Source organism: Eucalyptus grandis, chromosome 7 (assembly GCF_016545825.1).
Source record: "Eucalyptus grandis isolate ANBG69807.140 chromosome 7, ASM1654582v1, whole genome shotgun sequence".
Taxonomy (NCBI): Eukaryota; Viridiplantae; Streptophyta; class Magnoliopsida; order Myrtales; family Myrtaceae; genus Eucalyptus; species Eucalyptus grandis.
This window is the reverse complement of record NC_052618.1, coordinates 50337598-50360166: the sequence shown is the minus strand read 5'-3', so window position 1 is coordinate 50360166 and position 22569 is coordinate 50337598. Positions and strand designations below refer to the sequence as shown.

At 39.1% G+C, this 22569-nt stretch overlaps 3 protein-coding genes across 5 annotated transcripts; 2 read left to right on the top strand and 1 right to left on the bottom strand.

Moving 5' to 3' along the window:
- Positions 1–1081: 1081 nt before the first annotated feature.
- On the top strand, positions 1082–2659 carry LOC104432443 (GATA transcription factor 16). Of its 2 annotated transcripts, none has more exons than XM_018868615.2 (3): positions 1082–1399; positions 1503–1604; positions 1969–2659. In XM_018868615.2, the coding sequence occupies exons 1-3, from the start codon at positions 1397–1399 to the stop codon at positions 2287–2289; spliced, it is 426 nt and encodes a 141-aa protein (XP_018724160.2). In that variant the 5' UTR covers positions 1082–1396; the 3' UTR covers positions 2290–2659. The 2 variants fall into 2 exon arrangements, with proteins under 2 accessions (XP_018724160.2, XP_010043208.2); XM_010044906.3 differs by having other exon boundaries at positions 1083–1388.
- A 91-nt stretch (positions 2660–2750) lies between these two features.
- Positions 2751–6999, bottom strand: LOC104432441 (syntaxin-41). 2 transcript variants are annotated; one of them, XM_010044904.3, is made up of 8 exons: positions 6563–6999; positions 5258–5534; positions 4353–4442; positions 4128–4205; positions 3740–3817; positions 3575–3640; positions 3411–3491; positions 2751–3327 (listed from the first exon to the last, which is right to left on the bottom strand). In XM_010044904.3, the coding sequence occupies exons 1-8, from the start codon at positions 6757–6759 to the stop codon at positions 3220–3222; spliced, it is 975 nt and encodes a 324-aa protein (XP_010043206.2). In that variant the 5' UTR covers positions 6760–6999; the 3' UTR covers positions 2751–3219. The 2 variants fall into 2 exon arrangements, with proteins under 2 accessions (XP_010043206.2, XP_010043207.2); XM_010044905.3 differs by having other exon boundaries at positions 5258–5531.
- A 1524-nt stretch (positions 7000–8523) lies between these two features.
- LOC104432440 (protein DEHYDRATION-INDUCED 19 homolog 3) lies at positions 8524–13568 on the top strand. Its single transcript, XM_010044903.3, has 5 exons — positions 8524–8874; positions 10008–10147; positions 11729–11806; positions 12143–12399; positions 13191–13568. Exons 1-5 carry the CDS (start codon positions 8799–8801, stop codon positions 13297–13299), a joined length of 660 nt encoding a protein of 219 aa, XP_010043205.1. The 5' UTR covers positions 8524–8798; the 3' UTR covers positions 13300–13568.
- The last annotated feature ends 9001 nt before the right edge of the window (positions 13569–22569 follow it).

Below are 22569 nucleotides of genomic sequence, written 5' to 3'. Positions count from 1 at the left end.
CTGGACAGGAAAGTGTGACCTTTTGGTAAGGTTCTTCTGCTCCACAAGCTTGCTTTTTCTACCTTTTGGAATGCAATTGACTTCGCTCTTCGTACCCCAAGGGTCTCTTCAAGGCTTGAGATCCGTAAAACCAAAACGCTAGTGCATTTCATTCATGTTTCTTTTGGTTCGGACGTCCGCACAAAATTGCAATTTAACAGATTGGGGAAGATAATAGAGACGGCCTCATCTTCTAGCTGATGGCCGCTTATATGTTTCTATGTTTAAGAAGTAATAAACATGCATCCAAGTTATATTTTTGGAGACCATTTTGGATCTTCACACGTGGATTATCCCATACATCGTTTGTAAAAAGCCATTAAAACGCCCATTCCCAAATTCTAAATTCTCATACCATCTCAATCGCTCGAAAATCCAACTAAAATTTAAGCCTCACAAACGATAAGTAAAAGGCTAAAATGAGTTTGTAAGAGTGAAAAAATAGTGTTTTCAACATAGGATTTTGCTCGAAATAATGTGAGCAATGAATTTGGCAAAAATATGTGAAGGGTGTTTAATTAAAAGGTCAAATACGTTTTCAACATTCTCTCTCGATAGAATTTATTCTCACTTTTCCTACTCAACCATCACTTGCTACGCGAGTAAAATGGGGCATGGGCATGTATTTAACAAATCTCGAATAGAACGAAGGCACATACTGCTCTGCCGAACGCTCCATCGGGGATCGATTTCAACACGAAAAATATATACACAAAATCCGAGGCAGCATGCACAGAAGGCGGCGAAAAACCCCACTTTAGCCTGGTTCTCCTTCGAATTGGATGATGATGGTGATGGAGGAACGACACTTCTTCAGAAATCCCTTCCTCCCCCTGCAGCTTCTGTGCAATTTTCCATGGCCTGTCGCCACGTGGACTGCCCCCCCTCTTCCCCAGAATTTGGCGGTTGTCGTCGTGTCATTGCCTCATGGATCTCCCTCCCTCCCTCCCTCTCTCTTCCCTCAGCCGGCCAGGGCCACTTGCGTCATTTCGCAAACCAGGTGGAGATTTAGGGTTTTTCCCACTGAGACCGCCCCCGTCCCTCTCTCTCTCTCTCTCTCTCTCTCTCTACAGTGGGAATTTAATTCTGTTGCAATCCCCACTCGTGGAGTCGTCACCATTTTTGCGCTTCGTGCTTTGTGCTCTCTGCTCTCCCTGCCCTTCCCGTCCCGTCCCGTCATCAATCACCCACATTCATTCTTTCTCTTCTGCTCTCTCTCTCTCTGTCTCTCTGTCTCTTCTCTTCTCTGAAAGCCTCCCTTCCTTCACCTCTTTCGTAGCTTTCGGTTCTTGAAATTTTCGTCAAGAAAGGAAGGTCCCTCCATGGAAAACTTGACTCCTGGACAAAAGGTTTCATCATGGTCACGTAGTTCATCGACTGTCGCGAGCTGATTCTCTTCCGTTTCTTCTTTTTTCTTTTACTAATGATTTTGTTGCTTGTCTCTTTCCTCGGGGTTTTAACAGGAATCGGTGGCCGAAGAAACGAGCGAGACCAACAACAAGTTCTGTGCTGATTGCAAGACCACCAAGACTCCTCTGTGGAGAGGCGGCCCTTCTGGTCCCAAAGTCAGTCTCTCCCCTACCTTGGTTTTTCCTGGCATTTCTTTTCCTTCTGGTTTTCTCTTCTTCTTGTTCGAGTCTTCAATTTTTTTTTTTCCAGTGATATGCTCTTGCGCCTAAAATCTTTTCCTACCCTTCTTTTTTTCCTCTGTCAACCCTTTTAAAGATTTTGGGTTCTGTGGATTCCGAGAGAAAAATTGTGGGTTGCTTTTCTGCATGCATTTCAGCATCTTTTTTCTCCTGGAACATTCTCGTGGGCTCACGATTCATCGGTTAGAGAGAATTTCTTGTGCATGGCTTGGTCTTGCCCGTTGTGTTCCTAAAGTGCCGTTTTCCTGCTTTCTGATCTCTTTCTCGCGCAAATGTTCAGTCGCTGTGCAATGCATGCGGGATAAGATACAGGAAGAGGAGGATATTGAGCAGAGCGACAGAGAGGAAGAGAGAGAGACACCACCACCAGCATTCCCATGTTGACACCGCCGGAACTAGCAATGCCGAGCCTGCGAATGGTGGTGCCGGGAAGGACTTGAGCCACTCGTTGAAGATGAGACTGGTGATACTGGGAAAAGATTTGCTGCTGCAGACGTCGTTTGTGAAGAAGCAGAGGTGCCAGAGGAAGAGGAAGTTGGGCGAGGAAGAGCTAGCCGCCGTTTCTCTGATGGCCCTCTCTTGTGGGTCAGTCTCGGCCTGAAAAGCAGACGCTTATAGACGAATGGGAAATCAAGAAAATAGGTGGAGACTGGAGATAGGAAGCTTTTTGTTTGTTCTTTTCATGTTAACCTTTCTCAGGGGCTTTTAAGTATTTTTTTTTTCTTTTGTTTTTGGTGGGGTGGTCTCCTTGAAGATGGTGGGGATAGCCATCCTTAAGGATGTTCTCTGGTTATGCCCTTCTCTTCAGGTGGGTTTTTAGGAGTAGATGAGGGAGAGGGGCGATAGGTGACATGAATTTTGGGAGGCGTGTAATGACCTCAGCTTACCATTGACGTCTTAACAGTTTGTAAATAGAAGGATTAGGCATGTATCTAACGAAGACAACGACGTCACACCTATTTACACCCTCACTTTCTCTTGAATCTCGTGTACCGCAACTTAAATTGTCGAAATGCCTTGATACATATGTGTGAGAGAGAGAGAGAGAGAGAGAGAGAGTAAAAAAAAGCATGTTGCATTTGGCCAAAAAAAGGGATATATGCGTATCTTATTTGCATCAAAGAATCAATACATCTCTGGTCTCCCTCAAGGACGATAATGGAGCCTGAACATGCCGCTGAAACCAAAACTCAAAAGGGAGTCCAAAAAATTTAATGACGCCCAACCACTGAAAAAAGAAAAGAAAAGGAAAACCGAGAGAGATGAAACTCGTATACATGACCATATGCGATGGCCAACAATGTAACTCGATATCCCAGTGCCCTTCCCACCACTCCCATCAAAGTAGAGATTAAGGAGAAATTACATACAAGAATTGAGGAGGTTAGAACTCAAAAGCTTTGTGTCATGGACTATTTGATTCTCCCACTTTGCTTCCTCTGCCAGGCAAGTATGGTAGGAGTCCGCGGGCACGCATAGGGATGTGTGTGTACAGATGAAAGATGAGATTTGTAGAAAATGCCTTTGCAGTTCAAAAAAGTGTGTACTTGAGAATTAAAAGGACCAACATAACGAAGCACATAATCACAAGCACTGTTGCACACATGACCATTCCACCTTTCTGTTGCGTTCTCTCGGCCTGCAATGTGTCACGCATAATGTGATGAGAGAGAAAAGGGGGAGGGGAGAGAGAAGAGAATGGATTGATAGAAGGATGAGAACCTTTTGCAGCTGTTTCAGTCCCTCGTCTACAGTAGTTGCGACATTCTGAATGTTGTAATCTATTCTGTCGACAATGGTGCCCTGCTTGGACAGATTTTGATTTGATCATAAATTTATACTGAAGACGGTCCACAGATAGCATATATTCATGAAGCCTAACGTACCTGATCTATCACAAGAACTGAAAGGTCTTTCATTATCTGTGCGAGCTCATGAACTGATTCCACTACCTACAGTTTACACCTGAGTAAGCAGTTTGACACCACAGACTAAAACAGAGAAGTTAAATCGGAATTTGAAAACATAAAAGACACAATATTTTAACTTACCTGTTGGATCTCTCTTTCTCTTTCTGCTGTAAATGCTTCGCTCTTTTTCAACCTTGCCATTTGATGCTCATTAAATCCCTACATACATGCGTTAAACCAAAACAGGAATGAGCTTGTGAAAACACACAGGGATTGTTTAACACCATCTCATGAGGCAGACGCCAAAACACATGGATACTCCATTAGGAACTTTCACAAGTGCAACTACACACAGGTACTCCATTAGGAACTTTCACAACTGCAACCAAGCCATGCAAACTTTAGATTTAGATCATCATTTTACACATACTTACGACTTCCTTGGCACATATTTCTCCTGTACATCTACACTAAGCATTGAGCTGGAAACAGAAAAAGGGAGATAGTCAAGAGGATAAGAACATCCTACCAAGTCATCAAACTCATCATCATCTATTCTAGATCCACCATTGTTTAAGTTCATCTCCAAGTCAACGCCATCTTGACCCTGCATTAAAAGTGAGAAAACTCTTAAGGAAATAAATAAATTGATGATACCATACTCAAAACTTCTAAATCACAAATATCTTATCAAGAAATCAAAGCCACAAAGAAAGTTCTTCCATTCACTAATTATAGAAAATGCCAGTCCAACCTCTTTTTGCTGTCTGAGACGCTTTAGATAAGTTGACTGTTTCTTGCGAAGCTCCATCGATAGACTCTGTAGGTCAGTGGCAAGTGACCGCTGCAATGATAACATGCAAAAATGAGTGTTACAACCAGTATCTTTTACACTCAATATGTAGCTAATAGCTCGGAAGGCATGCAAGACTCAACACCTATCAAATGAAGCAAGACTCAACACCCATCAAATGAAGCAAGGCCGGCACCAAACAAGTAGTATCACTCGAATCATTTGAAGCCAGGGGATTTTTGTTTTTGTGTGTGTGTGTGTGTGTGTGTGAGAGAGAGAGAGAGATGGCTTTTTGGAAAATTCCCATAATGGTTGAAGTTTCGGATGAATGCCTGCTGAAATAGCTGCTAGTGAAACAGAGTAAGGGCAAGGAATCACTCACTCAGCGATGACCATACTGATTAACAGCATATAGTTCAGGCAGAGGCAAGGATCTAAACTAATCCAATTACAATTTGCTGTGAACAACTCAATTTTCAAGGGGGTACAAGTATTTTGTCCTGATAAATATAGACTTGAGATACTGAATAATTTTCTTTGAACAGATTGATCCAGTTATTATGAGATCCTGAGAGATTTGACTCAATAATCTCAGCAGCTATGATCCACTTAGTGCCGAGTCTAAGGTTAGATGTAGAAGACATCTTCTCCCTATTAATTGAGAGCTCAATAGATATAAAAAAAACTATTGATGTTTATAGAAAATCCAAAAAAAAAAAAATTATCACCAATGGCTCGCACCGAAGTATATATCAACTGATGCTCACAGGAATCGAGATATAAATGAAATTAAAGATGTTGCAAAAACAAAACCAAACAAGTGCATAGTCTAGTGATCTGTAGAAGGGCATTCCATTGCATCATACCTGCACATTTTTTCTAACATTTGAATCCTCAGAACGTTCATTTGCAGATAATCTCAATAACTTCTTCTCAGATCTTTTAATCAGATCAGTAATTTCTTGGGTAAGAGACTCAATCAATCTCTGATCATCTCTACCATCACCGAATGAAGGCATAAGAGCTTTGGCATGAGCCTTGGCTAACTCATTCATTTTCACCTGTGCGCGCTGCACATTTGTTGCTATTTCTTCAGAAGTATCAACCCAAGCTGGAGGCAGACCCACAGTGAGTGCACCCCTACTGCAGCAGGAAACAATATTTGACTACTGGACTAAATTTTCATAGGATGCATGTCATACAAGATGACAGGCGTTCAAATTCCTAAAGATCTGTTCACTCTTCATTCAGGATCCAAAAACAGACATCAGGCATTCCACTTCCAAATGACAAAACTTATAAAAATCCTAATTTATTCAGTACACAAGACATCAAGATAGAATGAAGAGATCCGGACAACAAGACTATCCATGCACTCAATGCTGACTGAGCAAACAATTTTGCATATCTCTATGGAGAACACTAAACGTTTCTTCTCAAGTTATCAAGTAAGAAATTTTATAAGCTTGACCATCTTAGTACCCATGATCAAACGGCTGTTGATCTTGCTTATTTTGATCTCCCCTTGCTTGAGAGCTTCAGGTGTTAGACCAAAGGCCAAGCCACTAAATTAAGAGAATGCAACAAGAAATGACTCACGAAGGACTCAACTATAAAGCAGGGAGGTCAAATTGAGTCCTCATTGGGAAGTGGTCAAATTCTGAGTCTTATTCATGGCGAAGTGGTCCTACTAAAGTTAAAATCACACACTCAATGCGAGACTACAGAGGACCTCACAACCAAAATCCATGTCCACCCTCAATTCACCTCAACCAAATGTCTTCACCATCTTCATATGGTTCTTTATAAACTCAAAAATCTATCCACTCTTAAGCTACCCATGAACCACCCGCTGCACTAAATTCAAGTCCTCGAGTTCCAATAAATCAGGAAAATTTGCTTTGCTCCCCCAAGTATCCACCTATCAGGCGTATCTTCCGATACTTGGTACTCAAGAAACCATCGATGTACCTATAGCTCCAAAGATAGGACACATTCTCCACTTCTCCACCAGATCAACGACTTCAACCGAAACAAACACGCGCTCGATCCATCCAAACAAGTCGATAAAGAGCAAAATCGAAAGTCCTGAAGCAAACAATCCTCACTCTTCCACCGATAAACAACCAAATCACGCACAAAAGTGGAAATCGCACGGAAAATCTCGATACCTAGAGCTGCCGGGATCTTCCGTGCTGAGGGGAGCGTACGACCGGTGCTGATTCAGGAGCGACGTGCTCACCATCTCGATCACCGGGCCGGCGCCGGAGCTCGACAACTCCGGCGACGAGCCCGCCGCCGGGGCGCGGACGCTCTTCAGCGCGTCCCTGTGCTTGCGGAATATCTGAGTCCGATTCCGCATCGCCATCTCGGAACAGACAAAAAAGAAAGAACCGCGGAAAAGCCCAAACCCGATCCGAATCGGAGCTCGAACGCGGGCGGCTGCGGCGGCGGCGGCGGCGGAGGCGGCGGCGGCGGCGGCGGCGGTGGAGGAGGCGGCGGCGCGCGGCGGAGGAGTCAGAGATCCGGGAGCGAGGGAGCTCGCGGAGATCCTCTCATGGCGAAATTGGAGAATCGGAAATCGATCGATCGGGGGAGAGAGAGAGAGAGAGAGACGGATTTTTCGTTTTTCTTTTTTTGGGGGAAAACTGGGGAGGTCACGTGCGAGAGGACCGAGAAAGTCACGTGCCGGCGAAGTCCTCTTACACGGCTTGGCCACGTTTGGTTGGGTTGGGTGGGGTGGGGGAGGTACGAGTGGAATATTAAAAGGATTACAATACAAACGGTCCCTAAAATTTTATATATAAAATTTAATCTATGAATTTTTTATTTGTTCATTAATCCATGGACTGTTTGTATCATTTTTCCAAAGTTAAAGAATCGAGCTTACACTTTTTTTTTGGGGTTAAAGAAAGATTTATCGATTTAATGCAATTCATTTTTTACTACATCTTAAAATAATCTAGATAGTCATCTCTACATGAATGACTCAACTTGTAACCATAAGCAATATGTGCCATAACCTACCAAAAAAAAAAAAATTTGTACCCTTATAATTAAAATCATTTGAATCTTAGTACCACAGAATTTTGTATTTTGACTTGACAAGTACAAATGAAAGGTTCTAATCAAATACTCGTGGAAAATACATAAGAGAATCTATTCAACTTATCACATCCTATAACATACTGCTTACGAAATATGACATAAGAAAATTAGAGACATCTTGTTCCTAGTATGATGTTAAAAGGCTATATCTAAGGTCTTGTTAGACCCTCAAGATCGCTAAGACGTAAAGCATTAAGAGGGTAGAGTAGTATGGAGCTTAAAAAAAATACTATACTCAATGAGAAAATAGAATGCGTAGATATAACAAAGATTCATTAAACTACTCCGTTTTGTCGAAAACAGCCCACGAATGTAAAATGTGGGCAATGTTAACCGCGGGAGACCAGACCACCCTGTGTCGATCTCTCTCGGCTCAGATTCCCGCGACGCCTTTCTCTTAGCATACTAGGCTGAGTACAGGAAAATGACGAGCAGCTGATCTAGCATGATAACCCATCACCTTAGTGGGTTGGCACGGGCCGTTGGTTGGAAACAACTTCTACCTTAAGGATTCAAGGCAGACGGCCCAATATTTACTGCGCTGCAATAGACGGTTTTGAAAAAAAAAAAAACAGAGACTTCTCCCATGGAAAATGACTCCACAGGTTTCCATCCAATCAATACCAAGTTATCGATTATTGTAAATTTCGTACTTTCTTAAATATATACGCAGATATCTTGATAATATTTTGTATTGGTGGTCGGTCACGTGAAAACTTGGAAAAATGCCCACGATTTGACACCACCAACATTGAAATTCCCGTGTCGGCAAAACAAGAAATTCAGACATCAAGAAGATTTCCGGATAAAAGGCCTAACCCCAAAAAATAAAAATAAAAAGAATAGAAAATTCCAGGAATTAAAGAGACTAATAATAATAATAATAATAATAATAATAATAATAAAAAGCGCAACTGCTCCACAAAATGACATTTTCTTTCTCGGTGAATTCCACCCGCACAAAAACAAATTTTAAAAAAATTAAAAAAAGAAAAAGAAAAACCAACCCGACACACACACCTCCCTTCTCTCTCTTCTCTCTTCTCTGTTCTGAAAGGCCAAAATCCGACCCCAAAATCTCTCGATCTTTTCAAAGGCCGCTCACAGCTTCTTCTTCTTCGCTTCGCATCCGCGGAAATCGAACCGCGCCGCCGCCGATTCGCCGCCTCCCGCCGGTCGATCGCCGCTGCAGTTGACCATTTCGAGCTCTCGCCGGAGCAAATTTCATCATCATTTTTTCTTTTTGGGCGATTTTTTCTTCTTTTTTCGGAGGATTTTTTGTGTGGAGTTTGTGGAGGTATGGATGGTGATTCATGGAGCGCGCGTCTCTCCTCGGCTTCCAAGCGGTACCAATCGGCCCTCCAGTCGAGATCTGGTCAGTCCGGTCTTCCCGTCCTCGCCCTGTTGTTTTTTTCGTCGATTTGGGTCGGTAGGTAGCGAATTATCGTTCCCGATGGTGTGGAAAATGTCGAATTTTTGTTGTTTTTGGCGAAGAACGACGATCGGTGCAGGAATTTTGGCCCGGGCGTTGGACATTTTCGGCATCCGTTGGGAAAAGAAATGATCTTGTTGGTTTGTCAATCGGTGTAGAAAATGATGGGAATAGTCTTCAATTTCGTTCAGCTTGTGGGTATACTTGGTCTGGAAATTTTTGGTGCTCTTGGTTCATTTTATATCTGAAATTAAGAATTATTTCCAGTTATGAGGGAAACGCATGTATGCGGAATTATATTTGCGGCCCTGTTGAAGTTTTCTGCTAGTATTGATGCGGTAACACAGGGGGATGTGCGTGTTTACTTTTAGTGTAATAAGTGGTGTCTGATGTAGTTTGATTGCCCTTCTCCTATGTGGGCACATGACAAAAGACTGGATTGGAAATGAGTATATCTGGACGATAGTATGTGTGGTGCACGTGAGGATAAGATGAGAGAAACTTGTTTAGGATGGTTCCTTCACGTTGGGTGCAGGCTCTTGAAGCTTCAAGTGGATCAAAAGGATGGAGACTCTGGTTAAAAGGGGCAAAAGAAGTACCTAAAAAGACGTAAAATGAGAGTATAGCTTATAAGAAAAGATATGGAGCATCTGGTGCTTTTGGAGGAGTTAATACAAAATTGAGTCCAGTTATGTGGGAGATGAGCCTTAATGGTAGCACGTTGTTGATGTTGGTAGTGGGCGATTGCTGAGATACCTCTATCTTAAATTATTAATTAGCATAGCATTACTTTTATTTTATTTTTTTGCTTTTGTGTTTGCAATTTTAAAATTATCTTCCCCTTTTGACAGCTGAAAATGAATGAATTTAGCTTACTGAAACGTGAGTTTCTCCTTCTCCTGGGTGTACTCGATAAGATTTGAGTTTTATACCCTCTGTTTTGGATTATAATCTAACTGTTAATTTAGCCTTCTTTTGGGAACTTATTGGGCGGTTAGATTGTGACAGTCGGAATGCTTTACGAGGCTGACAGTTTTGCTGTTGTATGATCCTGATAATGGTATGTGTGAATGCAGATATGTTTATGGGATTTGAAGAAATTGATGAGGACGATATAAGAGAAGAATTTTCATGTCCGTTTTGTTCTGAGTACTTCGACATTGTTGGCTTGTGCTGCCACATGGATGATGAGCACCCAATGGAGGCAAAGAATGGGGTACTTTTACTTGTTTCACTTTTTGATGAGTTGTAAACTTGAAGGGGATGGATATTACATTCTTTTCTGAAGGTTCTCCATTAGGTTTTGGGTTCAAATTCTTATTAAACTTGATTGGTGTTATTTTCAGTTCTATGGGCTGTTATGATTGTGGTTATTTTGATTTTGACTTGATGTTATGTTGTGCTGCTCCTGTTTACTTGAAGATGATAGAAAGTTAGGAGGTTCAATTCCTGATGAATGAAAGCAATTTGATACAACATCACAGTCCCTTCTATGCAAGTTGAGTTGCCAAAATTGTATCAATTGCCTAGAAAAGAACCATGGTTGTTTTTTGTGAAATCAGAAGGAAGACTTTAGAGGGGAAGAAAACATGTTCATCTGCCTAGGTTCTTAATTTTCTTCTTGCGTTCTTTTATGAACTTAGGTCCCCTCTCTCATTCTTTTGCTTCTTTTTTATTAGAGAACAATTGGTGTAGTATTTTCAATATTAATTCATCAAGTACCTTTCTTTCATAATTGCACTCTCTATGGATTTTACACATGATATGAAGTATGATACCTGAAATTCAATTGCACTCTCCATGGCTTAATTACACTTTCTATGGTGAAGATCTGGATCTTTTACTTTTCAATGTTATCCTTTAATAAACTCCTTGTTGTTTCTCATAATAGAAATTGAATTTCATCTTCATGCTGCATGGCTATCATGATTTGCTGACTCTTCTTAGGTCTAGAAATGACTGTCAGATTGTAATTCTTTGATTCGGTTCAGACGGCTGGCTCCGACTCTTCCAATTTGTTGGAATGTTACCCAAAAACGTCAGCCATTAAGCAGAGGGTGAGACTAATATGGATATGAGACTTGGTCAAACCCACTATTAAAGTGATGCTGGAAAAAGCTTAAGCATCCTCTCTCACTTGCAAACGGAATTGAACTATAGTGAAGAAACTGTGTGAATTATGAAACAGGGGGCTACACATCCCTATGTGTGAAGGATGCGGAACTTAGCTCTGATATCATATTAAAAAATCCAATCCGATAGCTTAAACCAATAGGTAAAAAAAAAAAAATCTACATCTATATAAGGCCTGGACAAACATTATAGACAGACGATGTGAGATTCTTTACCTCATTTTGTTGCCTATTTGCAATGCTTACCCATCTCTTATGTCTGCTTGTGGCCTTATGAGATGCTCGGAGAGATAAATGTGTATCCTGTTGGGCTATAGCATAGTTATGTTTGTAGGAAGCTGGTCTAGAAGAAGTTTGCTAGAAAATGAAGACCTGAATACATGGCCATTTCACACTTGAAAGACGCTGATGATTTTCATGAGCCATGGGGTAGGATGGTCACAGCTGCCTCTTCACATATTGTAACTGTAGTGTTGCTTGTTCTCCCATGGTTTGTCTATAGGCATAGGATTGGTGTCCATTCCTTCACTTTGCTTCTCATCTGTCTTAATTGCATTACTTTTTTCTTTACTATTGGGTGGGATGGGATGTTGTTTAGGGCTTTTCTTAAGTGAACAATGCTCATTTCGCTACCTTCTGATGTCTTGATCTGGTATTTTATGCAGGTATGTCCGGTTTGTACAATGAGAGTGGGGGTTGATATGGTTTTGCACATTACCTCGCAGCATGGAAATATATTTAAGATATCCTTTCAATCGTATATGTTTTGTACATACTTCTGCGGCCTAACCTCATATCCGCTCTTCGATTTTCCCCTTGATTGCAAGTTGAGTTCTCTGCAGTATGTCTACTTACATTTTTACACAATTAAAGTCTCCCGAAGTTTAGGCTTGCAATTTACTTGGTGATGGTAATTTAAGCTTTTAATTGACTCTTAGAATGGCAGTTCGGTGCGATGCTAGAAAATTCTGCATTCATTCTGGTTTATGTTATTGTTACGGCATATGTGGGATTCTTACTGTAATTATTATGAGCATGTAAAGTTTCCTTTGATTTTTGATATCCTTAACGGTGATTACGTGCAACGCAAGCGGAAATCACGTAAAGGTGGGAATCATTCTACACTCTTTTTATTGAGGAGAGAGCTTCGAGAAGGAACTCTACAGTCCCTCTTTGGTGGCTCTTCTTGTGTGGTTCCCCCCTCCAACGCCGCACCAGATCCACTGCTTTCATCTTTCATTTTGCCTATGAATGATGATTTTGGCAGCACTAAGTCTCGCGATATGAACGAAACTAGCTTGTCCAAGAAGTGTTCAGATGAGCCTGTGTCAGAAAGGTACTTCGTGCTTTGTTTTTCACCTTCACCATGCCTCTATTTTTTCGCGTTTTTGGAAGATTTTGCAGTTATGCAATCAAATGTTTGTATTTTTTATTTGAATGGCAAGAAAAGAAGGGAGGCTTGTGTGAGTTCTTGGAATGATTCTTTTACAATGATTGAAAAAGTACAGTTAGTTTGGAAAATTTTTACTTTATAATTTTAAATAGTTTTTCCAGTTAATGACTAATTATAAAAAAAAAAAAGATTGAGATTGGCAGTGCAGTGTTATGGCTTTAAGAATTATTACTCATTCAGTTGCCTCATTAAAATCCAAGATGCTCCCTGGCCAGAGCTCTTTTTGGGTCTTTGAATATTCTTGATCTTCTATCCATAGTTTAATGTTGTTACACATGGATGGATGTTTGTGTATCCAGCTTACAAATAACTGCCCCCAACCCATTCTGCAAATACTTTTCTTCTTTTTTCTTGTCTGCACTCAGAATCGAGTTAAATGTGCAAAGTTGGTTTTTGGATGTAGAAATTCTCAGTGGAACTGATGGAGAGAAGTCTGGTTGATGTAAAGAGTAAATAATGTTGAATATATATTTTTTGGCATAAAAAGCATATATGCTTCAGCCACGTTAAGTGATTGAACCAACAATGCTGCAGCCTTTTATTTCCTGAGCTACTCGATTCACAAAAAAGGACAAAATCCGCATCTTGAAGAAATCGATGTTTTGCAGATAGTAGTTGTGTGCTTATTTTTAACGTTTATCCTCTGGGTTCATTCTTTTTCGTTTGTGTGGCAGGAAAGTTCAGTCGTCTCCTTTATCTGTCAAGGAGCAAAAAGAGAGGTTGAAAAGATGTGATTTTGTTCGTGGTGTCCTGTTGTCCACCGTCCTTGATGATGGTTTATGAGCATCTATAGGTCATGGTTGCAGTGATGGCAGAAGTTGAGATATCACGGAAGCCCAGTCATCTAGGGTATGTTTGTTGTTTGTAGTGAATATGCCTGTGTACTAATACTACTGCCACACACACAAGAAGTGTGGAATAAGTAACTTAGGAATTAGTAGCCTCTTTGACTTATGTTGTAGGCCGGAGCAGGCTCGGCCGCGAGGTTCTGTTTCAGGCCATCTATTAAGTAAAACGCGGAGAAAATAATCTCTTTCTTTGCTCATTTGATCCTTTGTGTGCTGCCTTCAACTTCTTATATCCTCCATACTACTTGAAAAGCTGGAGGTTCTAGTCAGTTCATTGGCAATTCAGTCGTAAAGCTGCCCCTTGTCGAAATGAAGGAATGATGCATCCAGCTCGGGCTTATAGACCAATGCATCTCTATTTCACTCTTAGATTTACCACTTAATCTTTATTGCTCGGAGTTCAAGCTTCATAATGCATTGATTTCTCCTTGTGAGTTGTAACTATGAACCTGATGCTAGATGTGATGATCTGGGTTAAAATTTACCTCTCTGGGAATGGAGTCATACAGGCCACGGCGATGGGATTTGAATTGCACTATGAAGCTGAGCTAGAGATCATAATGCGTGATTTTTCGACCATGGCTTTCTTTTTTATACCCAGGAACAACACCGCACACCGCACTTAAGACCACTAATGAATGTGCAGTATGTGAACTTGGGGGTTCAAACTCTCGCCCTACCGTAAAGAGGGTATGAGTGCATACCAACGCAGCCACCGAATGGGGTGGTACCATTATATTGCTTGCAATCAAGATTGTCAAAGTTTGATGATCAAATCAGCTTAATGTGACCCACCTAATCAAGGTTGCTTTTGAATTTTCTGAGTCGAATGTTACGTGTAACCACCAAACCCCGACTTCCTCCGGTTGCCTTTGGATTGCAGCTTTGGATCCCATCAATTGTTGACCAACTAAAGGTCCAACTTGGGTCACCACGTTTGGAGCTGTGGTTGGAATTGAAATTGCAAAATGGTCAATAAATTCGGAGGAAAAAATTGTCCAAACAGCCCTAAGCTTATTGTAAACTAGTTGATTTAGTTCTAAATTTTTAATTTTGTTAATTTAGTTATAAATCTTTTGACAATTTACAGGTGTAGTCTTTTTGGCCAATTATGATTGGAAATCGCTATCATGAATGCTAGTGTGGCACAATCGCCACTTCAATAGCTAGAGGAATTACATCAGCAAATCGACCAAGACTTTTTGGACAATTATCCCATCAAATTCTTGGGGTTGCCAAGAATTTGAACTATTTAAGACTGTTTACTTTATAAAAAATGAAAGATTTAGAAAATATTTTATCATTTGAAATAATTAATTATTAAAAAATATTCTCATTATCGATAACAATTTATGTCTAAACATTTTCAAGTATAACTAAAATATGTTATGTTTATTCATTTTTATAAGTGTCATAATCAATTGTTTTTAAGAAAACTCAAAATAAACATAGTCCAAAACTTATTCTCCCCAAGGGCCCCAACTGCGCTTGAATGCGCTTGAATGATTAATTTACTCAATGATTTGGTCTGCAATCAAGTTTTGCTCGGAAATGGGTACAACTTACAAGATTCACATACGTGACTAATTTATCTTCTGTTTCTATTGATGCTTACAAGAAAGGCCTAATTGAAAAAGAAATCTCATCTCACATAGAAAATGAAATAAATTACGGAGACTTATGAAAAAAATATTCAAAAAGTCTAAAATATTTATGCTTTTATCAATTTAGTTATAAATTTTCAATTTTACCAATTGTGTTCTCCTCTTTACATTTTATCAATTGAGTCAATTCGATTAATTTTAGCCGAAAATCACTAACGACTACAATTTTTATAATTTTTAATTATTTTTTATTTTTTTTTCCTTCTAATCTTTTTTTCCCTTTTAAGCCTAGTGAGAGTCGCCGGTCAACCTTTGCTCACAAAGCCCTCGCACAATGGCCCGTGAGGGTCGATTAGCTCTTGCTGAACTAGGTAGAAAAATAAAAAAAATTAAAAATTACAATTTTTTTAATCTCCTAGGTCTAGTCGTCCGTGGTGATACTTGCCAAAGTTCACGTTAGTGATTTCCAATTAAAATTGATAGATAAACTCAATTGGCAAAATATAAAAAAAGAAAAAGAAGAAAAAATTCATTTTTAATGAAATAAATTAAATCTGAATGACTTTACATAAGAGGATCTCGACGGTGACACTAAAGTATGACTGCCTTGACATGGTCTTTTGTATCATGCACATCGCTTGAAAGCGGCCAGCCGTGGCGATTCCTTCATTTCTTTTTCTTAGTCATCAAAACGGAAATTGACCAGTACGTACGACGGGGGAAGAGGGGTCACGAATTTCCGAATATGCGACCTGACCATTCGGACATGTCTGATTCTTCTCTTCGGAAATAATGCTCACGAAAGTTGTTAACGTTCATGATTCAACGTGCTGGCATTATTCTCAGTCGGAGAAACATTTAATAAATTCCCAAAATTCCTCACCTTTTATCATAAACCTATCAGAAATTGATTATATAGACGATATATTCCGTATCTCCATTCATGCATCCATCTTTAAAAAGAAGATCATTAACTTCTTGTACAACAATTAATTTAATACTAAACTTTTCAATTGTATCAATTTAGTCCTAAATATTTTGATGATTTGTCAATCTAGTCTTAAATTTAAAAAAAAAAAATTGACAATTTAATCATTCTGGCCAATTTTAACCAAATATTATGAACGCCGACTATCTTATGTAATGTGACTGGCGTTGAAGTGGATAATTTTTGTATCTATTTTAAAAAAAATATCTTTTTTCTTTTCTTTCCCTTTGGCCGAGCAACGGTGGAAGGATTGAGCTCTCACTGGATCCGGTGAGGGTGGCCCTCGCTTGTGGGCAGTCGCCAAACATGCCAAAGGGAAAAAAGAGAGTAGAAAACAAGAAAAAAAAATGAGAAAATTATAAAAATTATCCACAATAGCATCGGTCGTGCCAAGTAAGATGACTAATGCTTACTAGACGTTACGTTAGCGATTTTCGGTTAAAATTGACCGGAATGATTAAATTGACATTAGTAAATTGTTAAAATGTTCAAAACTTAATTAATAAATCATTAGAATATTTATAACTAAATTGGCACAATTAAAAAATTTATGATTAAATTGGTAGGTTTTTGAAAGGTTTATGATTAATTGGCACAATTAAAATATTTAGGATTGAATTAATCACCGTATAATTAGTTTAGGACTTTTTGGATAATTAGCTCACAAGTTTAATTTCATGGCATGTTGATTGGATTAATTGCTCTTGAGTTTGCTTTGGGAGGATCTAATTAAAAATTAGCCAAAATTGATTTTGTCTCAAATTATCCTAACAGCTAATCTATCAGAGAATTTCAGGTAGTCATATATTTTTCTTGGAAACTCTTCCTTGCCACGTGTAGCTTTAATTGGCGATCAAGGCTTTCTAAAAAAGTTTCCTCTTTGGTCCATCAAGAAAGCATACCTCGAAGATCTCAATCCTACTCCTACTAGTCCTATATCTTGACCTAGCAGTTCTATATAATAACTCCTTTAGCACGTCCTCCACATAAATTCTTCATATGTTATTCTCACATTCGCCCGTATTGCTCTCGTGCCTTAAAACACAACCCTCTTCTTCTAAGAACCAAAACACTTTCAGAATCCGTTCATCCGTCCGTCCTTCGAACTAGAGCCTCGTAGCCTATTCCGCCATTTGAAGATGCGCTCATCGAGACGCTATCGCCTCCACCTCGAACGTTCGACCAGTGTTGGCGACATTGGATCGTCCTTCAAACCCGGGCCGTGCATTGATGAAGACTATATACCGACGACGGTCGCGAGGGAGAAGTTCCGACCGCAACCTGCCATCATGAAGCCCTCTCAGACCACGAACACGGGGTTGAAAGACTCAAAACCAGCTGAGCGATCAAACGTCGTAAGACCCTCTCAAGACCCTCGCCAACTCTCTCAAAATTCTGGCAACCGCTTGCAGCGAGCCACGCCCGCCGTGGTGGAATCGCTATCCTGTGTTTCGGCTGTCAATTCTAAGTCTAAGGACAAGGAGCAACGCTCAACACGATCGCGGCCACCGGTGATTGAGGGGATATTCTTTTTTGGGTCACCCGAGCGAGAGTTGTCAACAGCAAAGAAGATTGATGAGGATGACGAATTGGAGTTATTTGGAGAGTTTATCGAGAAGTGTACATTGTGCAACAAGAAATTTGAGCCGGACAAGGATGTTTACATGTATAAGGATCGCCCGTTTTGCTCGTCGGATTGCCGCGATGATCAGATCGCTCTGGATGGGTTCAAGAGAAAAGACTTCGGGCTTGGCAAGGACGATCAGAAGACGATGATGTCTTTGAGGAAAGATTTGAATCGGTTGCAGGAGCATCTGTAGAATGGATTTATTTAGGGCTTTATTTTTAGAGATTAATGTGAGAAGTGAACTCTTTAGTCTTTACCATCGAGTCAATTTACCGATTCGTGTGTCAATGGTTTTACATATCTATACAGATGGATTACCGTGGGTGATAATAAAGATGTCCCTTCTAATGAAGTTGCTAATCATATCCAGGGGCACTACTTCAGTTTTCCGTTCGTGCTTTCCTTTTGTATATGTGTGTGTACTTCCAACTTATATATTTGTGATTGCTTTTTTCCTCTGGCTGTTCTTAGAGTTTCTTTTTACAAAATAGACTAAATAATCTGTTTGCTGTTTGGTTCAAAAGAATGGGCATTTCAACATTCCTTTGAACTTTTATTTGGCTGGGTATTACTGAAGTGGAATGGCATTCCAGTGAGAAGGAATCATAGTTCCATTCTTAATATACACCAACATAAACTAAGCAATTCGATTATTAATTAATAAAGATTATAATTAATTTCAAACTAATTTCTAAATTTGAATTGTAAATTTCATTTATCTTGTTTAAATATTATATTTATATTATCAGATTGTTTATTATTAGAAACTAATAAAAATTATGTTAATTTTGTGAATTTCATAAATGACCAAAAGATTCATTATTTAATGTTAATCACAGAATGATAAAATTGAATAATAGAATATGTTTATTATCATGATTGAGTATTATATTGATATTATTCAACTAGTTTTATATTTGAAAGAATGGTTATTGAATATTACAATATTAGTTAAAATAATAATTATGAATATGGATTGATTCATTAAATTTATTTAAGTAAATTATAATATTATGCTCATTTATTTAGCAATTATGAAAATTTAACTATTTAAATTCTGAAAAATAAATAATACCAGTTGTTATAGAATTAAAAAAAAAATGAATGATGATTTTAGCACTATATTTGGTAAATCTTTAGGAAAACTACATTTCTTGTCCCTGTAGTATTGAAAGAAATCTTTCGCTTTTGATTCTTACTATTTGTTTGGTTACAATAGTTAGTCGTTATACTAACTCAACAACAACAATTTAAGTCAATCAAATTTCCGTTCAAAATTCACTAGAAAGTGCAAGGTCAACACTGGCTATATTGACATGCGGTGCCTACTTTTGCAAACCTCTTGAATAAATTACTTTTTTCTGTCTCCGTATGTTTAAGATCAATCGACTTTAGCCCATGTCCTTTGCTTTAGTGACAAAATTAGTCCCCACATTTATTTTTCATAAAAAATTCAACTACTTTCTCCACCTTCCATCCAAAATTTTATTGCAAAATCATGTTAAAATTAACTATTAATCCAATGATTCCTATAATGCACAATCAAATTGATAACCTATTAAGATTAATTTCATTATATGTGAAAGCAGCATCCTCATTTTTTTTATGTAAATTCATATAGATATATTTAGGACTCGTAAACATAAATCACTTTTAGATCTTCCAACCATAATTTAACTCAACATCTATTAGGCAAATTAGTAGATGGTTTAGGAAAATTCATCCACTAATACCAATACCAACAAGTTTCCATCTTCTTGATTGCAACGACCTGTTTGTGTACTGGAAAAACTATTAATATCGATCGTCTATCTTGACTCTTGATACTTAGTGATTTTCCTCCCCTTTTTTATAAGTTTAATTGTTTGTTTGCAAATGATTTTATGTTATGAATGTTCAGAATGTACCAGTCAGACATATCTTATTTTTCTTATTTCGATAACAATTTTTAAAAAGCAATAACATTTACCCTTTAACATAAATTAAACATTGCTCTCACTTTGAGGAACATTTAAATAAATTGAAACAAACATGAATTCAAACGGCCTAGGAGTCCCAAAATCTCTTTCCTTTTCTCCTAAACCAAAAGAAACTAATTATATAGACCATAAATACCGTATCTCCTTCCGTGCGTCCATATTTAAAAAAGGTGATCATTATCATCTACTTCACTTTCCTAAATTAAATGCCATAATTTTAAATCAAGAAAAATACTATTATCAAAATAGGCGATGGTTATGGAAATAAAAAAGCTGTATACCATGGCATGTTATTTCGGTTAATTGTTCTTGAGATTGCTTTGGAAGGATCTAATTCGAAGTTAGCTAAAATTTATTCTGTCTCAAATTCTCCTTATAGATAAACCGACTAACAGAGTTTCTCATGGAGGTAGTTACATATTTTTCTAGGAAACTCTCGCACGCCGCGTGCAGCTTAAATTGGCGATCGAGCCTTTGTAACAAAGTTTCCTCTTTGGTCCATCAAGAAAGCAGCAGACGTCGAAATTCTCAGTCCTTATTGCTCTTCGTCCTTAGAACACATCCCTATTTTCATACGAACCAAAACATCCTCGGAATCTTTCTTCCTCTGTTCATCTTTTACCAGCATTAAAGATGGGCTCGTCGAGATGCTATAGCCTTCACCTTGAACGCTCAACAACTGTCGGCGACATTGGATCATCGTTCAATCCCGAACCCCGTGCATTGATAACAACTATGTTCCTATGGTCGCGAACCGCAGCCCACCATTCGAGCCACGAACACGGCATCAAAAGACTCAAAACCAGCCGAGCGATCAAATGCCACAAGGCCATCTCAAGGCCCTAGCCAACCCTCTCGAAACTTTGGCAACCACTTGAAACAAGCTGCCCCACCATGGCGGAATTACTATCCCATGTTTTGACAGCCAATTCTATGTCTAAGAACGAGGAGCGATGCTCCACACAGCCATGACCACCGGTAATCGAGGGGATATTTTTATCTAGTTGCTTAAGCAAGAGCTATTGGCGGTGAGAAGATTGATGAGGTTGACAAATTGGGGTTATTTGGAGAGTTTATCGAAAGTGTTTGTAAGAAGGAATTCAAGCTGGACATGGATGTTTACATGTACAATGGTTACCTATTTTGCTTGTTGGATTGCCACAATGATCGGATCCCTTTGGACTGGTTTAAGGAGAAAAGATTTCGGGCTTGGCAAAGAGGATCAGAAGACAATGAAGTCTTTGAGGAAAGACTTGAATAATTTGCAAATATATTTTTGAGAGAACTTCTTTTTTGGGTCCCAGTGGGGTGAGACCTATTAGGGCTTTAATTCTATAGATTAATGCAAGAAGTGAGCTCTTCAGTCTTGACCCTTTAGCATCAGTCAATTTACCTACTCACGCAATAATGTTTTTACATATCTATACAGTAGGATTACTATAGGTGATGATAAAGATGTCCCTTCTGATAAGGTGCTAATCATATCCAGTTGGCGCTATTTCAGTTTCCCGCTGTGCTTTCCCTAATGTTTTTATGTGTGTATTTCAAGAAAGAAATTTCATAGATCTTACATGCAAACTTAAGATAAAAAATGCTAGTACTAGAATAGACTTGCCGTTCATGCTGCTTGCTATGTGGGATGGCAGCATAGGGTTATAAGTAAGCGTTCGATATCTCAATGTAGATCCTGTGGATTTTTAGTCAATCACTATTGCCATCGCAAGTGAAGAACCTTTTTCCGCAGGGTATTACAGTTGGTGTCTAACAATCAATCTCAACAGTGGATGCATCAAACTAAGGTATACATCATCGATTGAGAATGATTGAGGGAATGATTGAGACACCACAAGGGAGAGCTCTATCCGGTAAAGGGTTAGCATCTCCCTATCGAAATCCTTAAATCATATTTGCGTCCTAGCATGGGATACAAAGCAACTCCCGACGTGAGGTGTCGTGACACCGATGTGAGACATAGAGCTAATACGACGACACCCGCTTGACAATTTGAATCGACCTGTTTTCCTCGTTGGAATCGCACGATTCTTGCACCACTAGAAAATTTAACCACCGAGATTTTGCTTCAGTATACATGCGATTTTAAAGTCTAGAATAAGAGAGAGAATTCGTCACTGGCTTCATTGATGTGAAACAACACGGGGTTCGTGATTACTGATCTTGATTGCTTTTCTTCTTGAAGAGGGGGATCCAAGGGCTTTGGTTGCAAATTGAAGAGCGTGATTTCGAAATTCATCTGGTCTTCATGAATCAAGTCGAATGAAGCCGACAACTATTGGGAATCTGACAACTTGGTCCAAAATAAAAAAAAAAAATCAGACTTACAGGGTCTCAATAACTAGATTGGAATGACCTTCAATTTGGAACGCAGTAACTTGGCAGGATCTTCAAAACCAATGGTGAATCCTCATGTTCTTCAATGTTGGAAGAGAGCCTTGTCAGATTCTCTCCCTGATATTCGGAAAGCGGGGGGCTCTTCATCCTCCTCTTCAGGAATTTTACTGTTCGCTAATTAGCGGCTCAAAAGCACTTGTTAAGCAACTAAATGAGTCAAACTTCATAATTTCCAATGCAATGATCGTCTCATTCTATCTGTAATCACCGTTTTGAAAACGGAATTATTCTTTCCCGAGCATGCTCGACTTGACCCTTTTTTATGCTTACCTTTACATCAACGAACAGACATACTTAAGAAACTGAATTGATAGTTGCCACTTAGCTCTGTGCCCCATCACCAGAACAAGCATGGATATAGAAACTCTCCTAATTACCATGAAGTAGCCTTCTAAGAATACTGCGCTTAACATCTACTCCAACCCGAGTAATTACCGCCATATGTCTCTTCAAACGAGTATTTATAATGTCATTCTTGCAAATAAATAAAAAGAGTATTCGTAATGTTGTACTCTGCGTTCTGTTTTCGACGTCTGCATTTTCTGGATTCGCTTTAAAATAATCTTACAGGGAACAGACCTGAGGGAACATGTCCTAA

Excerpts from the sequence above, each read along its gene's own strand:
- LOC104432441 (XM_010044904.3), bottom strand. The coding sequence starts at position 6,759 with ATGGCGATGCGGAATCGGACTCAGATATTCCGCAAGCACAGGGACGCG. Across the intron at positions 5,535-6,562 it reads GAAGATCCCGGCAGCTCTAG|TAGGGGTGCACTCACTGTGG; the intron begins GTATCGAGATTT and ends TTCCTGCTGCAG. Across the intron at positions 4,443-5,257 it reads ATGTTAGAAAAAATGTGCAG|CGGTCACTTGCCACTGACCT; the intron begins GTATGATGCAAT and ends TTATCATTGCAG.
- LOC104432443 (XM_010044906.3), top strand. The coding sequence starts at position 1,362 with ATGGAAAACTTGACTCCTGGACAAAAG. Across the intron at positions 1,389-1,502 it reads ACTTGACTCCTGGACAAAAG|GAATCGGTGGCCGAAGAAAC; the intron begins GTTTCATCATGG and ends GGGTTTTAACAG. Across the intron at positions 1,605-1,968 it reads GCGGCCCTTCTGGTCCCAAA|TCGCTGTGCAATGCATGCGG; the intron begins GTCAGTCTCTCC and ends GCAAATGTTCAG.
- LOC104432440 (XM_010044903.3), top strand. The coding sequence starts at position 8,799 with ATGGATGGTGATTCATGGAGCGCGCGTCTCTCCTCGGCTTCCAAGCGG. Across the intron at positions 11,807-12,142 it reads AGCATGGAAATATATTTAAG|GTGCAACGCAAGCGGAAATC; the intron begins ATATCCTTTCAA and ends AACGGTGATTAC. Across the intron at positions 12,400-13,190 it reads GATGAGCCTGTGTCAGAAAG|GAAAGTTCAGTCGTCTCCTT; the intron begins GTACTTCGTGCT and ends TTTGTGTGGCAG.